We start from the raw sequence: 23,353 nt of genomic DNA, 5'->3' as shown, positions 1-23,353 counted from the left end.
TTACACCCAAAATCCTATGTAGCATCTATGTGACCTATACACATAGCAAATATTTAAAACGCACTTAATAATATTAACTCTTTAACTTATCAATTTAATAAAAAAATAAAAATTAAAGATAAATCAAGTCAATAAGTCATGCGTCTCTTAACTAGAAAAGGTACAGAGGCTACAGAAAGTTTTGGCCGCAGAAGATTTGAACTCTTCAAATTGGACCCGGCAAAGAAAAGGCACGGTAGAGGAAATGAAAAGGGCCGCCGCACCACCAGCAGCAGCCGCCGCGGAGGACTCTTCCTCCATGTCATGCAAAGACGTTCCCAATCTCCTCTCCTCTTTCGTTGACACGTTCGTCGACTTCTCCGTCAGCGGCGGCCTCTTCCTCTTACCGCAAACCCCCAATCATCCACTTCCCGCCTCCCCTCAAAATCACCAGAATGCCCTCCCTGCCCGCCACAGCTCCGACGATCCCCTGCCCTCTCGCCCACCGCTGCAAACCTATTACCCCCCGCAGGACCGTTTGGTCGCAATCGGCGATCTCCACGGCGACTTGGAGAAGACCAAGGAATCGCTCAGGCTTGCTAAATTGATCGACCCGGAGTCGGGTAAATGGGTCGGAGGGTCCACCACCGTGGTCCAGATTGGCGACGTGATGGACCGGGGCGGCGACGAGATTAAAATCCTCTATTATCTCGAGAAATTGAAACGAGAAGCCGCCAGATGCGGCGGCACGGTTATTACGATGCACGGCAACCACGAGATCATGAACGTGGAAGGAGATTTCAGGTTTGTGACCCGCAAGGGTTTGGATGAGTTTAGAGTTTGGGCTGATTGGTATTCCATTGGGAACCGAATGAAGTCTTTCTGTAAAGGCTTAGAAAAGCCGAAGGATCCCTTTGATGGGGTGCCCTTAGGGTTTAAGAATGTGAAGGAAGAGTTTGCTGATGGGATTAGGGCAAGAATTGCAGCATTGAGGCCATCCGGTCCAATTTCGTCGCGGTTCTTGTCCGATAACGTGGCTGTGTTGGTTGTGGGGGACTCTGTTTTCGTCCACGGCGGGCTTTTGAGCCAGCACGTATCATATGGTTTGGAGAAGATCAATGAGGAGGTGAGGGATTGGATTCATGGGTCGAAGGGAAGAATCGCGCCCGAGTTTTGTCATGGTGCGAATGGTGTGGTTTGGCTAAGGAAGTTTTCGCGTGGATTGGAGGATCAGTGTGATTGTTCAGCACTTGAACATGTTTTAGCTACCATTCCCGGCGCAAAGAGGATGATTATGGGTCATACCATTCAAGAGTTTGGGATTAATGGCATTTGCAACGAGAGAGCAATTCGGATTGATGTAGGGATGTCCAAGGGGTGTATTAATGGCTTGCCCGAAGTTTTGGAGATCAAAGGGAATTCGAGTTTGAGGATCTTGACGTCGAATCCACTGTACAAGAACAAGGAAAAATCTACTGTGTATAATGAGTGGCCTGCATTTTTGACGCAAGGACCAAAACAAGTGGAAGTGAAGGCTTAACTGTTTCGGTATTTTTCAATTTGTTTTTTTAGCTGTTTTGTTTCTTCAGTGTGAAACATTAGTACCTTACATCGAAAATGTTGTGCATAAAGTACAAACTTAAGCCCACAGTATAGGAGATAATGTTCTCTAGCTGAACTGTGGAGATGCATAAAAGTTTAGTTTTGTGATGTTTTCCATGTTTCTACTGTTTGTCAAACTCCTGGTGTTGCTTGTGCTATTGTATCCTTCTTGGCTGTCATTTTATCCCCAACATGTTACCTATAGGCTTTTTTTTTATGCGTTGTTGATCAGTCGTATCCCGACTTAAGCTTATCTGCTGGAGGATAAGGCATTGTATCCATAATTTGCTTCCATAATGATTCTAATGGTTATCTTTACTGGAAGGATTTTACTTGAATGCTCTTTTCAGTTGGTTTTGTTCACAACTTTGCTGTAATATTGATGTTGGTAAAACAAGGGATATTATTAAGGTCTGATGGCCATGAGAGGAGTATATACGACTGATGAGGGTCAAGTATTTGGAATCTTAAGAAAGGACAATAATTTCGTATTATGAAAGGTTTTGGCCGTTAGTTTTGGCCGTGATCCTAATTGAATGGTTGTTTTGGACAAGTAACGTATTCCCTGGATTTTGCACAATAGTTTGAAGGAATAACTTTGGTGGCCCAAGTTTTAAAAATAATGGATCTGGATACAGTTATTGTGTTTGAGTTCCATTTTATAAGCAGCTTCAAGAGACCCTATCTTGAAATAGAAAATTTTCAAGAGCATGCTTTATTGCAGTTTCTCTTGAACTGGATTTAGAAACTGAAATCAAGGGCATCATTTCTCTGTGATTCAGCTTACTAATTATGTCCTCTATTGAAACTTGAAAGTTAGTTTAAGCAAAAGTGATTTGTCTAACAATGCAAGTAACGGGTTCGGGTTTGCTTGCAGTTATTCAGCTGCCACTATCCCTCTTAGCCTTCTTTGTTTCAAAACTGCCTCAACCTCAAGCTCGCCTGCAAGCTCCTGCTCACCAGGTATTAAAAAGTAATTAAGGAAATTTTAGAACTAATGAATGTGACAGTACCTGGAATTGAGTCATTCAAATTTAAGTAATGCCTGTTAAAGCTGAAACATACATGAATTTGGTATTTAACCCCAGATAGTGCTTAAATTGTCGATTTACCCCAAAAGCCCATGATGTCTCATTGTGTAACAAATAGCTCCACCCAATTTGTTTCATCTGTGCCTTCAAATCTGTGTGTCGTTCATTTCCTGCATATCTTTCATTTAAAAGTTCATAATTCGAAGGTTACATAATGATTTTGATTTGTCACATAATTTGGAAGGTCTTGAGATTAGTGTCCTTTGTAATATCAAATGTAAAGGTATCCCATAGTTTACTTGAACAGTAAGATACCATTGTTGAAAGTGATAACTAAATAGATGGACACCGACATCTGAAATTAGAGCCAAACTGAAAGAAAGAGTGCTAACTAAGCAATATGATGTCCGAAAGTAAATTCCATTTCTTATACTTTTCCATTCTTTTCAAAATGACTTTCAGCGTCTTGTTTCCCATACAGTGTAACTTGGATTACTCCTTGTTCGTATATATAGGTATATTTATATAATTTTGTAATTGTTATGAAAAGGTCATATCATTTGAGCTTATGAAATTGAGCTCAAGAAGACCTCCAACAGTTAATTGTAATTTGTAGGTAACATAGACATGTCTGAATTACAGTTCCATTAAATAAAAGCCTGCCTTTGATTTAGTTTAGTTACAATGCACTCAAATGGGTTTACTCAAATAGGTGGATTAACGTTGGATTAATAGAACATTGTTCACCTCAACATTTTTAGTATTTTTGCTTTTTCCGTCGGATCAGTGTTGCCCCATCCTTTATGGCTTCAATTATAATTGCTTGGAACAGCTCACTCAAACGCATGGTCGGAACATTCTTGCTAATGGATAGAAGGGGTTAAGTAAATCATGCGAAATGACTATCCGAACTTGCTTTTTCTCTATTATGATTGAAGTGCATTCTGTGCTTTAAATATTGATCAATACATTTCAGATTGTCAACCGTTTGTTGGTAAAAATATTGCCTTTGGTTGATTGAACCTGCACTCGTAGCATGAGTGTTACCATAGTCATGCTTCAGTCGTCACCTGGTCGGACATGCGGTTTGCTGACGGTCATCTGCAAGTCCATACATTCAGTTGTCACTTATATTTACATCTATTATTAAGGAACATTGTAACCATTTCACATTTTCCTCTTTCTTATAGATGGCTAACAAGTGTACGTGATCAGACGAAGACGAGCAATTCTGGCCTTCCTGAAGGGAGTAGTTCCAAATGTCCAAGGCCAATGTTACCTGATACGCATTGTTTGACATAAAAAAGAAACTGATATCCGATGCAGTAGCTTCGTTTGATATTGGATGAAGTGCATGGAAGGTACGATAACTTGTTTACCTTCATTACTTCCTGAGGCTACAGTCTTATAATGGATTGGATTGACATATTCAAGCGTTTGATATGTTCAAATTGTTGAAAATGTCGACGCTGAAATATTTGGTCGATTCTGAAAAGCATAGGTGCTGAATTACAGAACTTGTAGGGAAGGGCACAATGTGATTTAATGGAGAATAAGATGATCAATGAACTTGATAGCGAAGCATTGATCGTCCGATCTTTCTAGCTGCCCTACAATAATAGCGGACTGTTAGCGTACAACTCTGAACTTAAGACGCTCGCGCGTCTAGATTACATTCCGTAGCTATCGGCATACAGTTCTATTGCTGTAGAGAGAAGAGGTAGAGGTCAGTATTTGAAGTCCAAGTTTTGTAACTTCCGGTGACAGAGATATGTTTCTGTCCCACCATCCTCTCACTCTCACCACCCAAACCCCTGCACCTGCAGTCTGCACCTCACCTCCCCAGGAAGATCAAATCTCAAGATGAAACTTAATTGCTCAGCTTCTAAACTCACCACCATATATGTGAATAAAATCCACCTCGAAGCCATACACGATTTCATCTTATGAAACAAGAAGATTTCATTTTATGATACATTTCAATCGGCCCACAAATGGTAGGATTAAAATAGATAAGATGGTACGATTATAAGGGATAAAATACTGTTTTATGCAATCCCCTGAAAAGTCATTTACCTTTATCTTCAACTAGTTTTCATGCATGCGCTTACATTCATGTAGAAGGTATCTTTTGAACTACGGCGTGCTATGGTCAACTTACACGTTTTAAATGTATTTATATGCGTTAATTGCTTTAATACTTTTTTTTATGACAAAAAGAAAGTTAAATATTTGAAGTAAATGAATAGCATTCAACCATGCTAGAAGAAACCTCTTATAAACCAATCAAAGCAGTTGAATTTATATAATAAAATTGGTCTTTCAATTTTCATCTACGTTCTATTGAATTTACATTAGGAATAGAGAAAATAATATTTAATAAACAATTAATTGAATTATATTATTGCTTATCCATTGTGAGGTTAAGCCTACCCCCTCATCCTTAGTGTAGATAATATCGTTTGTTCGAAAGAAAAAAAACACATTTATTTGATAAATAATCAAATCACATTATTATGCGCGTGTGAAAGACCTTTATTATAACCGGCAGTACGTGCATCTTAAGATGTTTTGAACGTTTTTAAAAGTAGAGAAAATAATAATTAATAAACAAATGATTGAATTATATTATTGCTAACCCATTGTGAGGCTAAACTCTTCCCCTCCTCCTTAGTGTAGATAATATCGTTTGTTCGAAGAAAAAAAAAATCATTTGACAACTAATTAAATCACATTATGATGCGCGTGTGAAAGATTTTTTTTTTACAACCGGCACTACGTGCCTCTTAATATGTTTTGAACGTGTTTAAAAAATAAAGGAAATAATATTTAATAAACAACTGATTGAATCATAATATTGCTAGCCTATTGTAAGATTAAGCCTGCCCCTTTCCTTTTAGTGTGGAAACTATCGTTTGTTCAAAAAAAAAAAAAATTATTTGACAACTAATTGAATTACATTATTATGTGCGTACGAAAGACCTTTTTAAGCCTGCCCCCTTCCTTTTGAGATGTACCAATTATATAACATTAAAAAAAAAAAAACCAAAAAAAATGTATGAAAAGAATTAATTATTAAAAAAATATTATTTATATGATGAAGTACCCCTACATTATTTTGGATTGATTTTGTTCTTTTTTGTTTGGGGCTATTTTTGTCCACTTATTTTTTGTGAAGCTTGTGACCCAAAAAACACTGTTCACAGCATTACGCGCCTCTTAAGATGATCTAAACGTGTTTAAAAATAGAGAAAATAATATTTAATAAATAACTGACCGAATCACATTATTGTTAGGTTATTGAGAGGTACTAATTATAAAAAATAAAAAAAAAAGTACCAAAAAAACTGTACAAAAATAATTATTATTAAAAAAATACTATTTATATGACAAAACTACCCTTGCATTATTTGGTGCATTATTTTTAAAGAAAAACTAATGAAAATAGCTTGAAAACTTTGAGTTTTAATGATAATTAAAGGGTAAAGTGAATAGTATTAGGATTGATTTTTTAGTGTAAAAATATAATTTTTCGTTAAATTGAACAGTACCTTGGACTTCGTTAAAATCCTATTTTTAATTGCTTTTAAACTTTTTTGTTTGGGGAGTATTTTTGTCCACTAATTTTTTGTGAAGCTTGTGACCTAAAAAACACTGTTCATAGCAGTGTTGGCTGTATACATAGAGAAATACTTTGAATATCGTAAGTTATCAATTTTGATTTCGATACCAAAGATGTCTTGTGGTACTGTTTGGGGATTTGATAAGCTAATTCAAGTGATGTCCATTGGTTGGGCTGAGGGACTAATTCAGTCATTAGCGTGTTGATATTTTTCTTCTCAACATTACACTATCCCAAGTTAAAATCAACTGTAAGAGAATTGTTAATAGCACTTCAAAAATCACATTCTATGTTCCAAAATAAACATCATCTGGGCTTTGTCTTACTCAGCATTAATTCCGTCTGACAAAGTTGGACAAGCAGAAAAGCTCAATGACAGTGGCAGTAGTGGTCAGAAAGCTAAATGACACTGGTAGTAGTTAGGGTAGTCATTAATGAAAATAAACATCATCCGAGCTGCAAAGCCAGTGAGCAGGAAACTTTTTTAGTGGATTTGAAACGCGAGTTGACATAACACGTGTCACAGTATAAGTAGAAAAATACCAAAATATTTATTTGTCTCTACTTATATTATAATATACAATGTACTAACTTGTGTTTCATGTATATAGAAAAATCTCTCGTAAGAATGTTGCACCATTATACAGTACAGATACCGTTTTCCAATCTCAATGGAGCTCCATGTCAAACCCTCAATTAATTAATTAAGGCCTAAGCCTCCTAAACAGCTCATCGCACTTGCTATAAATACAAGGCCTGTGGAACTGATAATAAGCACCAAAACCAAATGGTACGTTTGGACTAAGCACTTTTGCACTGTTAGTATATCCGGTGGTAGCATTTGAAAGGCTTAATTCTCAATGCAGTTTCGTATTGCTTTTCAAGGGGCTTTTCTGGGTCTCTGGTTCTGCTTCTTTGCTGCAAGCTTCTGCTATAGCAACGGAGAGACCATTGAGGTAACTGGTGAACAAGCAGCAGCCAAATCTTTTTCAGGTAATTTATATACTTACATAGTTTCCTTTTAAGTACCAAAGTATTTCAAAGAAACTCTAATATGACAACCATTTATTGAGTGGTTAAATGGTGTTGGATTTGCATGGTTTTTTGCAACGTTGATTTTTGAGAAAAGATCTAAATGCTAAACGGTTCATAATATTGAAATACATTGTTGAATGGGCCCTCAATTGAACCTCCTATACATGCATGCATATGATAAAACAATTTCAAAACTAATCTTAGTTTCCTTTTAGACTCATATGTAATCAGAAATTAGTCTAATGTGTGATTAAGCAGAAGTTATTTAATAATCATTTTGTTTATAGTCTTGGTTATTAGTAAATTGCATGTTTGTTTTTGTCCTCATACGTAATAATCTTATGCATGTCTCTGTGTCTATACTATGTGCCTAATGAAGAGTTGCAAAGAGCAGAAGCTGCAGAAGTCAACGAAGAAGAGAAATTTATATTGCCTCCACACAAGCCAATATTCCCCAAGAAGCGGCCTCCACCTAAGGTCAGTCCACCAAGGCCCTTTTTCAGGCCACCCCTTCCACCAGTTCCAGCCTACAAAATGCCTCCTTCCTACCAATTGTGTCCTCCCAACAAGACGTGTGGTCCCTACACAACGTGTGCTGATCCTTACCAAAGAAGGTGTCCTCCACCGCCTCCGGTTGTGGAAGAAAAGCCATTTCTGAAGAAGCCAATTTTCCATCCACTACCAAAATTGAAGAAGCCACTTCCTCCACCCGTTCCAGTTTACAAGAAGCCACTTACTCCACCAGTTCCAGTTTACAAGAAGCCGTTTCCCCCTCCCATCTTCAAGAAGCCGATTCCAAAGTTCAAGAAGCCACTTCCTCCACGTCCATTCCTCGGGAAGCCATTGCTTCCCACTGTTCCCTAAACTAGACTAGCTGGTTTTCCTTCCAAATAATAAGAGATGAGTAGCATATAAATACCTATAGAATAAAATCCTACATGGAGAGAGAAATGAGTTTGTTGTTGTAACTTTATTATCTTGAAATTGTGTGTTGTGTTGTTGTACTTGTTTGATTCTGCTGTTATGCAGCTACCTTGTTATACGACCTTTGCATTTATATATTACTGGAAGAAAAAAAAAAAATTTCCTTAACTCCTAAGACTCAACGTCGGCCCTTCAAAAATCCTTAAGATGAGATCATTAGCACATTGATATCGATAAATTTTCAGGCTCAGCATGGTCCACAGCGTCTTACTTAATCACTTATATATTACTAGCCTTTCTGCACATGCTAATGCACGTGAGAAAGACATTTTTTTACATCACAGAGCGCTAAGCGTTGCATGTAGTTAATTTTTTTCTTTTTATATTTGTTCATACATAAAGTGTGACACCCCACATCGTCTAGGGGAGTGATCCATATATGTATATTCCCATCCCTACCTAGCATAAGACCTTTTGGAAGTTCACTGGCTTCGGATTCTGTTGGAACTCCGAAGTTAAGCAAGATGGTGGCTAGAGCAATCCCATGATGGGTGACCCACTGGGAAGTTGCTCGTGAGTTCCTAAAAACAAAACCGTGAGGGAATGGTAAGCCCAAAACGGACAATATCATGATATGGTGGTGGAGCGGGCCCGGGAAGTGATCTGTCCCGGGGCGGGATGTGACAATTTGGTATCAGAGCCTAACCCTAGTCGCGAGTGTCCTGACGAGGACGTCGGGCCCCTAAGGGGGGTGGATTGTGACATCCCACATCGCCCAGGGGAGTGATCCATATATGTATATTCCCATCCCTACCTAGCACGAGGCTTTTTGGGAGCTCACTGGCTTCGGATTTTGTTGGAACTCCGAAGTTAAGCGAGATGGTGGCTAGAGCAATCCCATGATGGGTGACCCACTGGGAAGTTGCTCGTGAGTTCCTAAAAATAAAACCGTGAGGGAATAATAAGCCCAAAGCGGACAATATCGTGCTATGGTGGTGAAGCGGGTCCGGGAAATGATCCGTCCCGAGTCGGGATGTGACATAAAGACATTCTTATAATTACAGCGCGCTATGCGAAACATACAACGTTTAATTTTAATTTGTACATTTGTACCTGTCAAAAGACATTCATTCATTTTAACTTTTTTTGTTAATAATTTGTAGAAAATTTTGCATTGCTAAATTTAAAATAAGATACTGTAAGCCTCTCAACCTGAGAAAAAAAAAACACTCATAAACGAAATGAATGATGTTCCTGATCGATCTCCTACATCACAAATGCCACAAAAAATTGAACTTTATGCCCAAATGATAGCAGACAAATTCATATGTGAATACACAATTTAAATTGTCATCAAACTCAGTAAATAAACCGCACAAAAAGACAACCTCGATATACATAGAGAAAATTAACCCTCTATAAGAAGAAAGATCACAATGAAATTACAAACTTGAAGTCCGAATTGGTCACCCAACATGCATCAACATATCAAATCAAACTAAGAGAATAAAATAAAATTATTTCTTGCATTCCTGAAAACGTAAAGGAAAATCGTATTAGCTGTAAACTAAAAATAACACAATAGAAATGTTAGCTAAAAATGACACTACAAAAAAAATGAGCACTGCACACAAAAAATTATATGTGCCTTTTGAGGCCAAAAAGCACCAACATTTGTGCTCATAGACCAATAGCAACAGTGCAGCAACTAAGTTTGTATCTGTGCCCTCTGGGCGTCACCATTACTTATAGCACACAATATGATGTTTTGTGCCCAAAGCTAAGCACAAATACAACCCTTATTGTGTCTTACCTCTAATAAAGGCTACTAAATGTATGGTGTAAGATGGGCACAATTGCTATTTTAAAGGCTTAGATTGCTGTATAAATGTTAAAGCAAGGGCACAACTTTAAAATTGTGCCACTATTATATTTTAATAAATACAATAAACTCCAGCACAATTAAAAATTTGTGGCATAATTGGATATTTTTATTTAAACATGGAAATCATCAGGTTGCTCATAGAACCTAATTTCCACCTAAATTTAGAAACTTACAAATCATCCATTACAAACTAAACATAAATCAACATTAGCACTAAAATAGTGAAGTTAATATATTACATAACCCATGTTCTCGGCTAAGACCGATTCATGCAACCTAACAATACAACCCATCCAAATGTTAAACCAAAAAATACATGTTATCCTATGCTGGACATACCCGGGATTCTCTATATACAACAAAATATAACATATCCAAGCTTGTATCCCCAAGTCAAACGTACTAATGGTTAAACTAGCAATATATAAACAAAATACACATCTACAATGGCTGCTTGATGACAACTAACCAGTATTCTCACTTTGGCAGTCCTCATGCATCATAGCACTAGAAATTGGAGGTCCACACTGCACATTCTTGTCATTTCCACCTTCGAAACGCGTTGAAATCTCAGCGTGTGAGCTTCCACACCCTTGTTGCTGATATATATATCTTAGAATGACATTCCACCCCCTCCTGCCAATATTCTTTTAGAATGACATTCCTACCCATTTGCAAAACAAATTACAAACAAATCATAAGAGTATCTTCATTCAGAAAACCTGACTTCTAAACATGTCAATGTCCAAAATTCTCCCATTTTCAACATGCATTTTTCAAGAAGAGACATACACTGGCACACATACAATGAAAATCATATGAAACAAAGAGCCAAGAAATCACATAAAAGTATCAATCTTTGAAATTTTATTTTCCTTTCCCCCATCACAGCCAAAAAATAAAGGGTAAGTCTACAAATATCAATTTTCATGCCACAAATTTGTGATACATTACAATCTAAAATCACACACATACATCATGCATATACATACATCAGAGGAAAAAATTAGGATTAGAGTTTGATGGTTCTCACCCAAAATTGGTTGCTATCGAGCACACTCACACCAACGTCAATTAGACCATAGGCTGAAAATATCAACAACAAAAAAACTGAGCATTGTTATCCATCGTAACAAAATCAACTGTGGAGTATTAGACAGTGCAATTACAAAATCGGTATGCGTTCTCAACTACCTTCGTTGTCCTCAGGTCTAAAGACATGGTCAAACTTGAACAACTTTTTCGAGGAATCATAACAAATGACCTGCAGCTCGTTATCTAGGGAGGATTCGAATTCAAAAACGAAACCAGATCCGCTTGAAATTTCAGTTTGATTTAAAGGTATACATCTGCAGAAAACTCGGATGTTGCCCTTAAGCTCAATCACTTCATTGTAAAGTCAAAAAAGGAGAAGAAAAGCGTGAGAGAGAGAGAAAGCAGACCAGCGGACTGAGAAGGGAGGGATAGAGAGGGGGGCTAAACCACATTTAAATACCTGATTCTCTTTACTTAGGAATATGGCATTTTCCATGATCTTCAAACATTTCAAAAGCAGAACCAGGCTCCGCACCATGCCGTTTTCATTTTCCCAAATAGAATGTGAGCTATCTTTTAGCCAACCCTGCATATTAATTTATGGTGCTTAGTAAGCCAATTTCCCCAATAACAATTGAGTACCATATAGACCCCAGGATTCAAATGAAAAAGGTAAGTATATAAATGAAAAAGTTATATTATGTCTAAGAAATTTTGGTTATCATCACTCAATGCGTGTGATATGCACATAATAAGTAAAGAAAACAAATCAATGTGATATTGTTAGCATGCAAAACCACTCATGTTACTCCAAGAAGAAAATCAGGAACTACAACGAACAATAAGGAAGATGACGCTATCCAAAGGCAAATAGATAACTGCCCATTTGTTACCATAAAACAACCAAAGTGTAGTCAGTGTTGCTCATAAACTGAAGAAATATATAGGTTACAGAACAGAAGAACCTTGTGAATCTAGATACAACTAAGGCTGCACACCATCATTTTGGTTCTTTACCATCACATGCATTATTTTTTCACAGAAATTTATTATTTACAGAGTGAACCAAGAAATTATTGTTGAAGTAGCATAGTGAAGTAAATATCTTTCATAACTATTTAAAGCATTACGGTCCCTTGGTATTCTTTTAACATTTAATGAAACACAAAGTGAGATCAAACAAACATACAGGTTCACACCTCCATATTGGAATGGCAATCCATGGTCACCTCAAATACAGCATCAAGACCTCCAAGCTCCCGTAATTTTTCCTTAAAGTTGCCCCCCCTCGACTTCCTTTACTGCACCAGTGGTTTCTGAAAGTACAGGCCAAAAGCTTGACATCCTGACTAAATAATGCATAAAAATATGTATCATGACCAGAAAATCATAAGCTTCAACACAGACTCAGACCTTCAAGAGAGATAGTAGATAAGCAAGCTTTCTCCGTAGTCAGCAAAGCTATCCATTTTGGGCATAACTCTGGATTCTCCATTTCTCCTTTATCCGCACAACTCAGTTCAGTAGCAACAATTCCTAAATTTATTACAAAAAGAATTGCAGAAATTACCCACCTTTGTCGCTCACATCACTGTCCACCTTGCTTGCAATCGTCTCTAGGGTTTTAACCGAAGAAAAAGAGGGATCAAATCAAATCAGAAAATCTCCAAATTCTACATTTTCTTGGACTGGAAAATAAAATTAAAACTATAAGAAGCAGTAATCTTCGAATCCGAACCTCAAATTCAAACTTTTCTTGTAATTCAAAAATTAAAAAAAAAGGGAAATGAAATTGTTTACCTTGAGCATAGAGGGCTTCCTACAACCAATTGTCAAGACTTGTGTTTGATCTACATACATGTCAAGAATAAAGTTTAAAACTTTATCACAAAAATACATAAGCAACCAAGAATTGCAAAAAAAAAATCCATCAATAGAGGAGCAAAACAATAAGTAAAACAACCTTCTAACTTCCTTATCACACAAATACAGAAGCAACAAAGCATGGAGAAACAATCTAGCAACAGAGGGATATTCAAAGGATGTAAAGCAGAAAAGGAACCTCAATTCGATTTGTTGAGAAGAAAACAGCAGCTAAGCGTGAAGAAACACAGAAATGAGCACAGTGCAACCCCCTAAGTAATAAGGACACGAACCTGACTCTAACAGTGTACGAAACAGTGCACTAAACAGACCAATCTTCCAAACGCCCAACTAAACAGCCTATACACATCCATTACAATTTTATTGAAACAAAAAAAATGTCAATCACAGTTTTAACAAAGCAAATGGGAAACCAAACAATAAACAATGATTTCTGAACAGTGTTTTACCTGTTGAATCAGAGGACAAAAATGAAAACCCACTCTCTCCCATACCTCCCTCAGACATCCTCTCCTCACCAACCCCGTGGGGTAACCCGTTAACCCCAAAAAATGCACGGCATGCTCTCTCTCTCTCTCTCTCTCTCTCTCTCTCCATCGTCTCTCAAAAAGTGGGAAAAAAATCTCTAAATATCTCTCCCACTCAGTTGAAACCATGTTTCTCTCTCTCTCTCTCTCTCTCTCCATCCTTGTCTAAAAAATTCAACAAAATCCCTAAATCTCTCTCCCACCCAGTCGAAACCCCTAGCTCCCATCTCTCTTCAACCTGTCAGTCCCTCTGTACCCCTCCTCTCCTCCCCCAACGACCCTCTGACGGATGCATCACCTACAGCCACACCCACCAGCCCCCGAGCCAAAATTCCCGGTGATCCTTTCCCTCCAACACGTCAACCCTCCCGTCCATTTTCCGTCTCTCTCCCCGAACGGTTAGGGTTTGGTCCAAAGTAACAAAAATCGAAAATAAAAACTCAAATACAACTATTATAAAATCTACCTGAGTTCGATAAAATTTGTTTCACCACGATTTGAAGACAGGCCGCTCCCACACATCGTGGGCAGGAGGAAAATTCGATATGGGTTTGTGTGGAGGTGCATCGATGATTGTTCGACGGATTTAACTTAGATGATGAAGAGGAATGGGGTGAGCAGCGCTAGGGCTAGGTTGAGAGAAATGGAGAGAGAAGTCTCTCGAATTTGAGAGAAATGAGAGAGAAACGGTGCTAGGGTTACAGAGTGAGAAAAGGGAAGAACGGGGGATTTGATGGATGGTTATCGAGAGAGTAGGGAGAGATAAAGAGGGAAAGAAAAGGCAGTGGCAATTTTGTAAATAAAGTGAAATTCGGCTCAATCCTACGGACACAATTACCCCTAACTTTTGGGAATTACCTTCCCAACCCAGCCCAGATCTGATGGTTTTTGTTGTAAATAGCATGAAATCGAGGGGCAAACAATTGACTGTAGCCCAATGAACAGTCAATTGCTCCCTAGTTTTAGAATAGATAATGTCTCATAACCTTTGTGTTGCCACGCTGTGAATTCACTGAATTCTACGGTATGAAGCAGACGAGAAACATAATTATAACCTAAAAAAATATATACTAGGAGTAAATCTACAAGGGCTAATTAGAAAGAAAACATTATTATATTGGAATACGACATAAGTTGATAAAAGGACCCAAGAGGAGTCCAGCATAGCATAAGATAGTTATATTTTCATAGTACACCAGTGAAATATAACATAATACAAAATATATTAATTGTCCTCGTCATCGCTGCTTAAAATCTCAACGGTAACATTCTGCATATTTCGTGAGCTCAACTGTGGGACAGACAGACCTCTAGGACGAATTTGTGCTTGATAAGTGCGTGGTTCTTCAATAATAACGACAGAATTGGTAGACTGTTCAGTTGTTGTTTCAGTAGAAACCAAATTGACAGGATATTGTTCTGTCCTACCTGGGTTTGCCCATGCTGGCAATACACGTCCTTGAGGTGCGCGTACGCATCTGTTATTGAAGGGTAATGCGTAGCCAAGGCGACCATCAACAAAAGTAGTAAGAATGTACTGATTATTAAAAGGACGAGGCATGCGCCCGGCATTAACAGGTTGTCGTGGACGTTGAACTGGAGGATTCGTTGTGGAATTTTCTGTTGTAATGTTGGAAGCAATATACGAATGTGATGCTGGAGATTCAGTTCCAATTCTAACTCCACGACGTCGCCTGTCCGCCATTGTCAATGATGTAGAACTTGCTCAAATTCAAAAGAAACATATGTGTATGAAGCAACCTTCTTAATTTCCATATACAAATTAGTAAGGGAGTGTGTGGACGTTTTGTAGTAGAATAAAGGCACAAATCCATAATTGTGCCAACATATTCTTTTGCTATAGAGTATTTATTATTTATTAATATTTACTGGACACAATTTCTAACATTTGTGTCAGAAAAGAGGAATTTATAATTATTAAAATATATTCTCTATTTGAAGACCTAATGAGAAGTAGAGTGATTTATTATTTATTAATATTTAGTGGACACAATTTCTATCATTAATGTCATAAAAAGGAATCTACAATTATTAACTCATTTGTCTATCTGAAGACCAACTAACTTTTGCACAGAGACCAACCCTAAGGGCACAATTGTTGGTTATGTGTCACTGCAGGTAGGACTTTAAAACCAAAAACCATATCACCAAGTATAAAAAACAAACCTGCAAGAAGATAACAATCCAAAAAGCAATTCAAAAAGATACGAATCTAACAAACATTCATTGCACCTGGAAATGATCCTTTGTAAATCTAAAACATGCCACTTAGTACTATGGTGTAGTGGTATTCTTCTTTACTTGTAAGTGAGAGATCTGAGGTTCAGCTTTCGGGAAAAACAAATTTGAACAACATTATTGCTAACTTATTTTGAGGCTAAAATATTGCACGGTAATAAACAGCTTCATACCATTATTTACCACAATTTTATAAATTTTAATTATTGGTGTGCTAGTGGAGGTAAAGACAAACGAGAGAGAACATATAGTGCCTTTGACAAATAATTTTTATAGACACAAAATATTTTTTGTGCCCATTTTCAGTAAAAAAGTTGTCATGTGATCCCACTCGACACGATTTCCGTGCCCATTACTGTTTTGTGTCTGCTTTTTTTAACATTGGGCACAATAGATGGTGCCCTCTATGGAATGGGAATTGTTTAAGCTTTTTGGTGGTCAAACTGACACAAAATTCTCAATTGTGCCCTTTATTTTGTACCCAAAGCTCATTTTTCTTGTAGTGTGAGAACCTTAATTGTTGCTAAGACGACTTTTTCTCTCGATGTCCAAGTATTATGCTTAATTTTGCCAAAGAAACACAAAATGTTGCAGAGAGAATGAATGTCAAGGGAAAATTAAACCGGTTAGAAAACATAAAAATGAAGTCAACCTTATGATGGAGATATAAAATAGAGAGGAAAAAAAAATCTTAACAGAACCATGAATACGAATGAGAAACACAAAGTTGTCAAAAAGAAAGCCTATTATAGCATGTCAAGACACTTATAGCATCTTTTTTACGGTATTATCCTTTTCAATTCATTAAACAAATTTTCGTTTGGAAAAGCTTTGCTATGATTCTCATATTATAACATGAATTCATGGTTCAACAAATTTGTTTAATAAAAAAAATTAAAACAGAATTAAAATTTAGCAAGAAACGTACTAATCCAAATGAAAGCAAAACTTTGATAAACAAAGTAAGACAAACATAAAGAACATACCCGGTTGAATCCTCTAGCTAAACTTTGATAAGTCGAATGATTTTCGTTTTGGTTTTACAATCTGTACAAAAAAACTTTCAATCATGCAACTAAAGAAAACAAATACCAAAAAGTAGAATTCCAAAACAATTAACTTAAGTCCCTCAAACACAAAAAGAAATGATTAACTCAAAAGAGAAACAAATGGAATTAGTAAAAAAACAAAGACATCGTTTATCCACAATTCATCCATTCAAGGGCCGGTAACTCCCAAAGGTAGGGTTCTGGCTTTCTGCCTGCGCTTTCCCTCATGTGAGATGACTTTGTTTTATCATAGTGCGCTACGCGCGAATTTAAAAACTTTTGTGACTACAATATATCATTTTATTTATTCTATGACTTTATATTAGAAGTAATAGTCAGAATTAATTGGCTCTACTTACCTCGCTGAAAGCTTTGCACGATAAGTAATAGTATTTTTTCAAACACTCTTCGACTATCGTAATTTGCCTCCTCGTACAGTTGTGGAGTCATGAACGATGATGGCCCTACTTAAATCAAAATGTAGATAAATCTAAACATATATTAACTTCTTTGTAAACCATCATATTTCTCACAAACTAAACACCAACATTTGACAGGGAGGTAAAGATTTTAAAGAGAATTCTAATTGTTGAAGCAATAACTTGCTAATAAACAATTACTAATGTCCATAGTGCAAACGGAGAGAATAAAACTATAATTCATATTCTCTCCTGAAGGTATTCATAATATATAACCAACGAATGGTTTTATCAATAGTTTACACATGCTGATCCAACTTCAGAAGTTGGAAGAAAGAGTATGTCCATGGAAATTACCTGATTACATGCTACATATCTGAATTCAAAGTAACCCACGATCAACTTGCGTTCCCAATTCTATCTCAACCAAAATTCACCTTCCAAACACAAAAGTTCACGTCAATTCAAACTCATCATACTAAAAAAAACAGAGGAAAAAAAAACCAATTTCACATGAACAAATCAATTTAAGTCCGTGATGGAATATCATAATTACCACGAGATATGCTCGTAGTGATTACATCAAACTACCACATCATCTTTTGTGAATTCACCACACCTTTGGCCTGTGATGGATATTTTTATCGTACATAATTGAAAATATTTGGAGAAGGCGGGAGATTAAAAATTTGAAGGATTGCCAAAATTTTAGCATGGCGCCCAAAATCTCAATTCCCTATTTCCATTTTGTTATTAAAAAAAAAAATGAACTCCCTTTTATCAAATCTAGGGTGTGTTTGTTTGAGCTCGCTAGCTTTCGCTGGCTTGGACTAGATTATGTAGTAATCTAGTCCCATGTTTGTTGACAGTCCGGGACTAAGTTTAATGAGATTAGAAGGGACTCGCAGGGACTAACTACCTTGCTAGCAAACCCGTCGTGAACCATGGGATTAGCGAGGACTAACTCCCTCGCGTCTTCCGCTGCTTCTATGTTCACAAACGCCGAGAGCCATCATCATTCCCCTTCGCCAATTCCCCCTTCCCCTCTTCCTCTCTCCTCGCTTTCTTCTCTTTCTGCTCTGCCGAGATCCGAGCTCGGCTCGAACTTGGCCACCACGACGACAGTTGCTCCATCCTGATGGTACTGTAGTTCTGCTGCTGCGACGACGACTCAGTAGCAGTCGGCTTCTCCTGCATAGAAGATATTCTAAGCACGCTTGGGAATCGCTGTAGGCCGGTTCTCCGCTCCAAAGATTTGCGGCTCCGATTGAATCCACAGAATTGGAAAGCTCCCTCCAGTTGGAATCTTGCACCGAACAAAAACCAGAGAAACCAAGCTCGATTCTTCGTTTTGCAAAATTTTTTTGGCAATTAATCGGAAAAAAAAGAGGAAAGGGAAGGAGAGTGTGGGACGGAGAGAACGAGGGAGATAAAGAGGGAGAAAAGGATGGAGGCTTCCAGAGAGAGGGAGGATATTATTAGAATAAAAAAGATAGAATTAATTAATATAATATTATTAGATAGAATTAAAAAAAATAATATTGTAGTTTGTTATTATGCTTCTTTTTAGTTCGACACTGCACCAAACGCTTCATTAAGCTAGTCTAGCTTAGTCTAGTCTAAGCCAGTCTAGCTTAGTCCCTAAAGCTAATCCAATCCGATATAGTACGGTGCAACAAATGCACCCCTAAAGTTTTCTTAGTCTAGTATTAATCCAGACTATTCCAATTCACTTTCGTCTTTCTTCTACTCACTACTCTTGCATTGCACCGCCGTGACCCAAAAACCAAGAGTCCGCCGATCTCATCTCTCAGTCTCTTTCTCTCTCTAGCGCCACGACACTTGAATCCATGCCGACACAGTAACGGTCTCTCTCTCTCTCTCTGCGCACCCGACCCTACCACCTACTTCCAGTTTTTAATTCCATCATTGAAAACCCAAGAACCCTGGAGCCACCAAATCCACGGCTAAAAGCCCCCACATCTATGAGACTGCACGGTCGCTCAAAGCTTCAAGGTTATAACAATTCAATTTCTTATTAGTCTTTTTTAACTTTGCTTTTGGATTTACAGGTAATTACTTCCAAAATTAAGCAAGCTAGCAGCCTTTCACCCCCATAGCCATCCTCTGAGGCCTTTAATTAGGTAATTTTGGTTTTATTTTTCGGATTATATGTATTTGTCCATGGCTATTTTATTTTACGTAATTGTTGGGGATTATTCAAATGATTTATTTGCACATATGGAGGCTTTAATAAGTTGTTTTATTTGGTCTTTGTATTTCAGTTTTTTGTTTGTTATGAACTTGCAGGTTGATATTTTTTTCGGTGTTAATTGGTTTTCATGGTGATTGAAGGTAAAAAAATTTGAGTTGTTGATACCATTTATTGAAAAAGAAAGTTGTTTGATTTGGCTTTGAATTGCTGTGAAATTTGAACCATAATTCTTTTAAGTGCTCTGCATTTGAAATAATTGAAAATGGTCTCTTGTGCAAGCAGAATGATTTCCCCCATCATAGATGATTGTGTTGTTTGCAGGTTGGTCATGGTTTTTGATAAGGGTAATTCTCTTGTTTGTGTTTTTAAACCAAGATGTTGCTGGTATAGGTTTTATACTCTGCAAGTTTTTGGGTTGTTCTGCATTCAATATTTTCATCTTAATCTCACTTTATCAACATTTTTGTAGTGTGCATACCCGAGCCCAATTCCACCTTTATCAACATTATTCTGTAAGGTAAAAATCCCAAAGCTTGTTTCAATACGCTCAAGTATTTGGAATCTTAAGAAAGAACAATAATTTTCTATGATGAAAGGTTTTGGCAGTCGGTTTTCCTGATTTGTTGTTTTGGACAAGTAACGTATTCTCTGGGTTTTGCACAATAGTTTGAAGGAATAACTCTGGTGGCTCAAGTTTTGAAACTAATCGATCTGGAGACAGTTATTGTGTTTGAGTTCAATTTTATAAGCAGCTTCGAGAGACCTTATCTTGAAATAGGAAGAATTTTCAAGAGCATGCTTTTTTGCAGTTTTTCTTGAATTGGATTTAGAAACTGAAATTGAGGACATCATTTCTCTGTGATTCAGCTTACTAAGTATGTCCTCCATTGAAACTTGAAAGTTAGTTTAAGTAAAAATGATTTGGCTAACAATACAAGCAATGGGGTTCGGGTTTCCTTGCAGTTATTCAGCTGCCATTATACCTCTTAGCCTTCTTTGTTTCAAAACTGTCTCAACCTCAAGCTTGCCTGCAAGCTCCTGCTCACCAGGTATTAAGAGAAATTATAGAACTAATGAATGCGATAGTACGTGGAGTTGAGTTCATTCAAATGTAAGTTATGCCTGTTAAAGCTGAAACAGAATGAGTTTGGGATTTAACCCCGGGTAGTGCTTAGAGAGTTGATTTACCCCAAAAGCCCATAATGTCTCATTGTGTAGCAAATTGCTCCTGCCAATTTGTTTCTTCTGTGCATTCAAATTTGTGTATCGTTCATTTCCTGCATATCTTTCATTTAAAATTCAAAGGTTACTTATTGATTTTGACTTGTCACATAGTTTGGAAGGTCTTGAAATTAGTGTCCTTTGTAATATCAAATTTGTGAAGGTATCCCAGAGTTTACTTGAACAGTAAGATACTATTGTTGAAAGTGAGAACTAAATGGATGGACACCGACATCTGAAATTAGAGCTAAACTGAAAGAAACAGTGCCAACTAAGCAATATGATATCTGAAAGTAAATTCCATTTCTTATTCTTTTTCTTTCCTTTCACAACAGACTTTTCGATTCTTGTTTCATAGCGTACAATGTAACATGAATTACTTCTTGTTCATATCTATAAGGTACATTTATATAATTTGATAATTGTTACGGAGAGGTCATATCATTTGAGTATTTGAAATTGAGCTCAAGAAGACCTCCAACAGTTGTTGTAATTTGTAGGTAAAATAGGCATGTCTGAATTACAGTTACGTTGAAGAAAAACCTGCCTTTGATTTGGTTTAGTCCAATGCATTCTTTTGGATTTACTCAAATTAGTGGATTATCATTGAATCAATAGAACATACTTATCACCTCAACATTTTTAGTATTTTGGCCTTCTCCGTTGGATCAGTGTTGCCCGTCCTTTGTGGCTTTAATTATAAATGCTTGGAAAAGTTCACTCAAATGCATGGTCGGAACATTCTTGCTAATGGTCGGACATTCTGTTTGTTGACGGTCATCTGCATGTCCATACATTCAGTTGTCACTTATATTTACATCTATTATTTAGGAACATTATAACCATTTCACGTTTTCCTCTTTCTTTTCTAGATGGCTAACAAGGGTACGTGATCAAACTAAGAAGAGCAATTCTGGCCTTCCTGAAGGGAGTAGTTTCAAATGTCCAAGGCCAGCGTTAACTGATATGCATTGTTTGACATAAAAAGGAAACTGGCCTTCCTGAAGGGAGTAGTACCAAATGTCCAAGGCCAGCGTTAACTGATATGCATTGTTTGACATAAAAAGGAAACTGATATGCGATGCAGTAGCTTCGTTTGATTTTAGATGAAGTGCATGGAAGGTACGGTAACTTGTTTACCTTCATTACTTCCTGAGGCTACACTCTTAAATTGATCGGATTGATATATTCAATCATTTGATATGTTCAAATTGTAGAAAATGTCGACGCCGAAATATTTGGTCGATTCTGAAAAGCATAGGTGCTGAATTTCATAACTTGTAGGGAAGGGCACGATGTGATTTAATGGAGAATAAGATGAACAATGAACTTGATAGCGAAGCATTGATCGTCCAATCTTTCTAGCTGCCCTACAATAATAGCGCACTTGTTAGGTTACAACTCTGAACCTAGACGCTTACTCGTCTAGATTACATTCCTTAGCTATCGGCGTACAGTTTTATCACTGTAGAGTGAGAAGAGGTAGAGGTCAGTACTTTATTTGAAGTCCAAGTTTTGTAACTTCCGGTGACTGAGATATGTTTTTGTCTCACCATCCTCGCTCTCATCACCAAACCCCTGCACCTCACCTCCCCAGAAGATCAAAGATGAAGCTTACTTTGCTCAGCCTCTAAACTCACCACCATATGTGAATAAAATCCACCTCAAAACAAGAAGATTTCATGGTATGAACACCACGAGATTTCATAGTATGATACATTTCAATAGGCCCACAAATGGTAGAATTAAAAGGGATAAAATATTGTTTTATGTAATCTCCTTAAAATGAAATGTCATTTACCTTTATCTTCAATATACTTTGAATATAGTAAGTTATCAATTTTGATTTCGAGACCGAAAATGTCTTGTGATACTGTTTGGGGATTTGATAAGCTAATTCAAGTGATGTCTCTTTGTTGGGCCGAGGGACTAATTCAGTTGTTAGCGTATTGATATATTTCTTCTGAACGTTACAGTATGTCCCAAGTTAAAATCGCCCCTCAATTGCTAAAAAGTGCATATTATGAGTTGAAAGTAGAATATCATTGGATACTTAGTAGCCAATAATGCGTACTAACAAGTGGCTCAGTAGAAAAATGCGGACAGCAGCTCCCTTAAAGAAAATGACAGGAGATCCTGATTTTGCTACTTTGTAAGCTGTGAAGCTGTTTGAGCATGGTTATGGGTAGAGTGCAATTCCTAACTAGCCTCCTTTAAGCACGAAAGAAGTGGATAATCACGGCTTGCCAATTGTTCTCCTTTTTTGAAAGGAAGAAGAAAAAAAAAAAAAAAACAAAGCCACCGACATGTTACAAATGGGCAGAGTTGATCTGAGAAGGCCTCAAATTAGTCGTACTCACCATTATACTGTTTGACAAAAATTGGAAAAGCAGAAAAGCTAAAAGACACTGGTCGTAGTCAGAAAAGCTAAATTACATTTATGACATCCTGCATTGTTCATGGAAGTGGATCTTGTAAGCTTTGTATGTATATTCTCATCTCTAACTAGCACGAGATCTTTTGGGAGCTCACTGGTAAGTTCTCGTGTGAGTTTCCAGGAACAAAACCGTGAGGGCGTGATCGGGGCCTAAAGCGGATAATATCGTGTTACGGTGGAGTCGAGCTCGGGTTGTGGTGGACCTTGGGTCGGGATGTGCCAACATTGG

The 23,353-nt window shown here is 37.3% G+C and overlaps 2 protein-coding genes and 1 long non-coding RNA gene across 32 annotated transcripts; 2 read left to right on the top strand and 1 right to left on the bottom strand.

The window, feature by feature from the left end:
- The first annotated feature begins 244 nt into the window (after positions 1–244).
- LOC103945577 (shewanella-like protein phosphatase 2) lies at positions 245–22,028 on the top strand. Of its 27 annotated transcripts, none has more exons than XR_007253134.1 (6): positions 18,957–19,395; positions 19,562–19,606; positions 19,788–19,850; positions 19,936–19,983; positions 20,430–20,515; positions 21,560–22,028. XR_007253134.1 is itself a non-coding variant. In XM_009356168.3 (2 exons), the coding sequence occupies exon 1, from the start codon at positions 245–247 to the stop codon at positions 1,517–1,519; it is 1,275 nt and encodes a 424-aa protein (XP_009354443.2). In that variant the 3' UTR covers positions 1,520–1,527; positions 3,803–4,206. The 27 variants fall into 27 exon arrangements, 1 of the variants encoding a protein (XP_009354443.2); XR_007253135.1 differs by lacking the exon at positions 19,788–19,850 and adding an exon at positions 19,749–19,787; XR_007253146.1 differs by lacking the exons at positions 19,562–19,606; positions 20,430–20,515 and having other exon boundaries at positions 18,950–19,112; positions 19,324–19,395.
- Positions 6,996–8,330, top strand: LOC103945574 (proline-rich protein 4). Of its 2 annotated transcripts, none has more exons than XM_048570345.1 (2): positions 6,996–7,227; positions 7,664–8,330. In XM_048570345.1, the coding sequence occupies exons 1-2, from the start codon at positions 7,095–7,097 to the stop codon at positions 8,131–8,133; spliced, it is 603 nt and encodes a 200-aa protein (XP_048426302.1). In that variant the 5' UTR covers positions 6,996–7,094; the 3' UTR covers positions 8,134–8,330. The 2 variants fall into 2 exon arrangements, with proteins under 2 accessions (XP_048426302.1, XP_048426301.1); XM_048570344.1 differs by having other exon boundaries at positions 7,000–7,227; positions 7,649–8,330.
- On the bottom strand, positions 10,715–12,667 carry LOC125470773. Of its 3 annotated transcripts, none has more exons than XR_007253150.1 (5): positions 12,527–12,667; positions 12,303–12,429; positions 11,574–11,699; positions 11,273–11,464; positions 10,715–11,164 (listed from the first exon to the last, which is right to left on the bottom strand). It is a non-coding gene; the product is annotated as an uncharacterized LOC125470773 (long non-coding RNA). The 3 variants fall into 3 exon arrangements; XR_007253148.1 differs by having other exon boundaries at positions 10,716–11,164; positions 12,313–12,429; positions 12,527–12,661; XR_007253149.1 differs by having other exon boundaries at positions 11,155–11,188; positions 12,313–12,429; positions 12,527–12,661.
- Positions 22,029–23,353: the final 1,325 nt, after the last annotated feature.

The sequence above is a fragment of a genome, unplaced genomic scaffold, assembly GCF_019419815.1.
Source record: "Pyrus x bretschneideri cultivar Hongxiangsu unplaced genomic scaffold, Pyrus_bretschneideri_v1 Contig52, whole genome shotgun sequence".
In the NCBI taxonomy this organism is placed as follows: Eukaryota; Viridiplantae; Streptophyta; class Magnoliopsida; order Rosales; family Rosaceae; genus Pyrus; species Pyrus x bretschneideri.
This window is presented reverse-complemented; position numbering and strand designations above follow the sequence as displayed.

Coding starts and splice junctions, on each gene's coding strand:
- LOC103945574 (XM_048570344.1), top strand. CDS start 7,095: ATGCAGTTTCGTATTGCTTTTCAAGGGGCTTTTCTGGGTCTCTGGTTC. Junction 7,228..7,648: donor AGCAGCCAAATCTTTTTCAG/GTAATTTATATA, acceptor TGCCTAATGAAG/AGTTGCAAAGAGCAGAAGCT.
- LOC103945577 (XM_009356168.3), top strand. CDS start 245: ATGAAAAGGGCCGCCGCACCACCAGCAGCAGCCGCCGCGGAGGACTCT.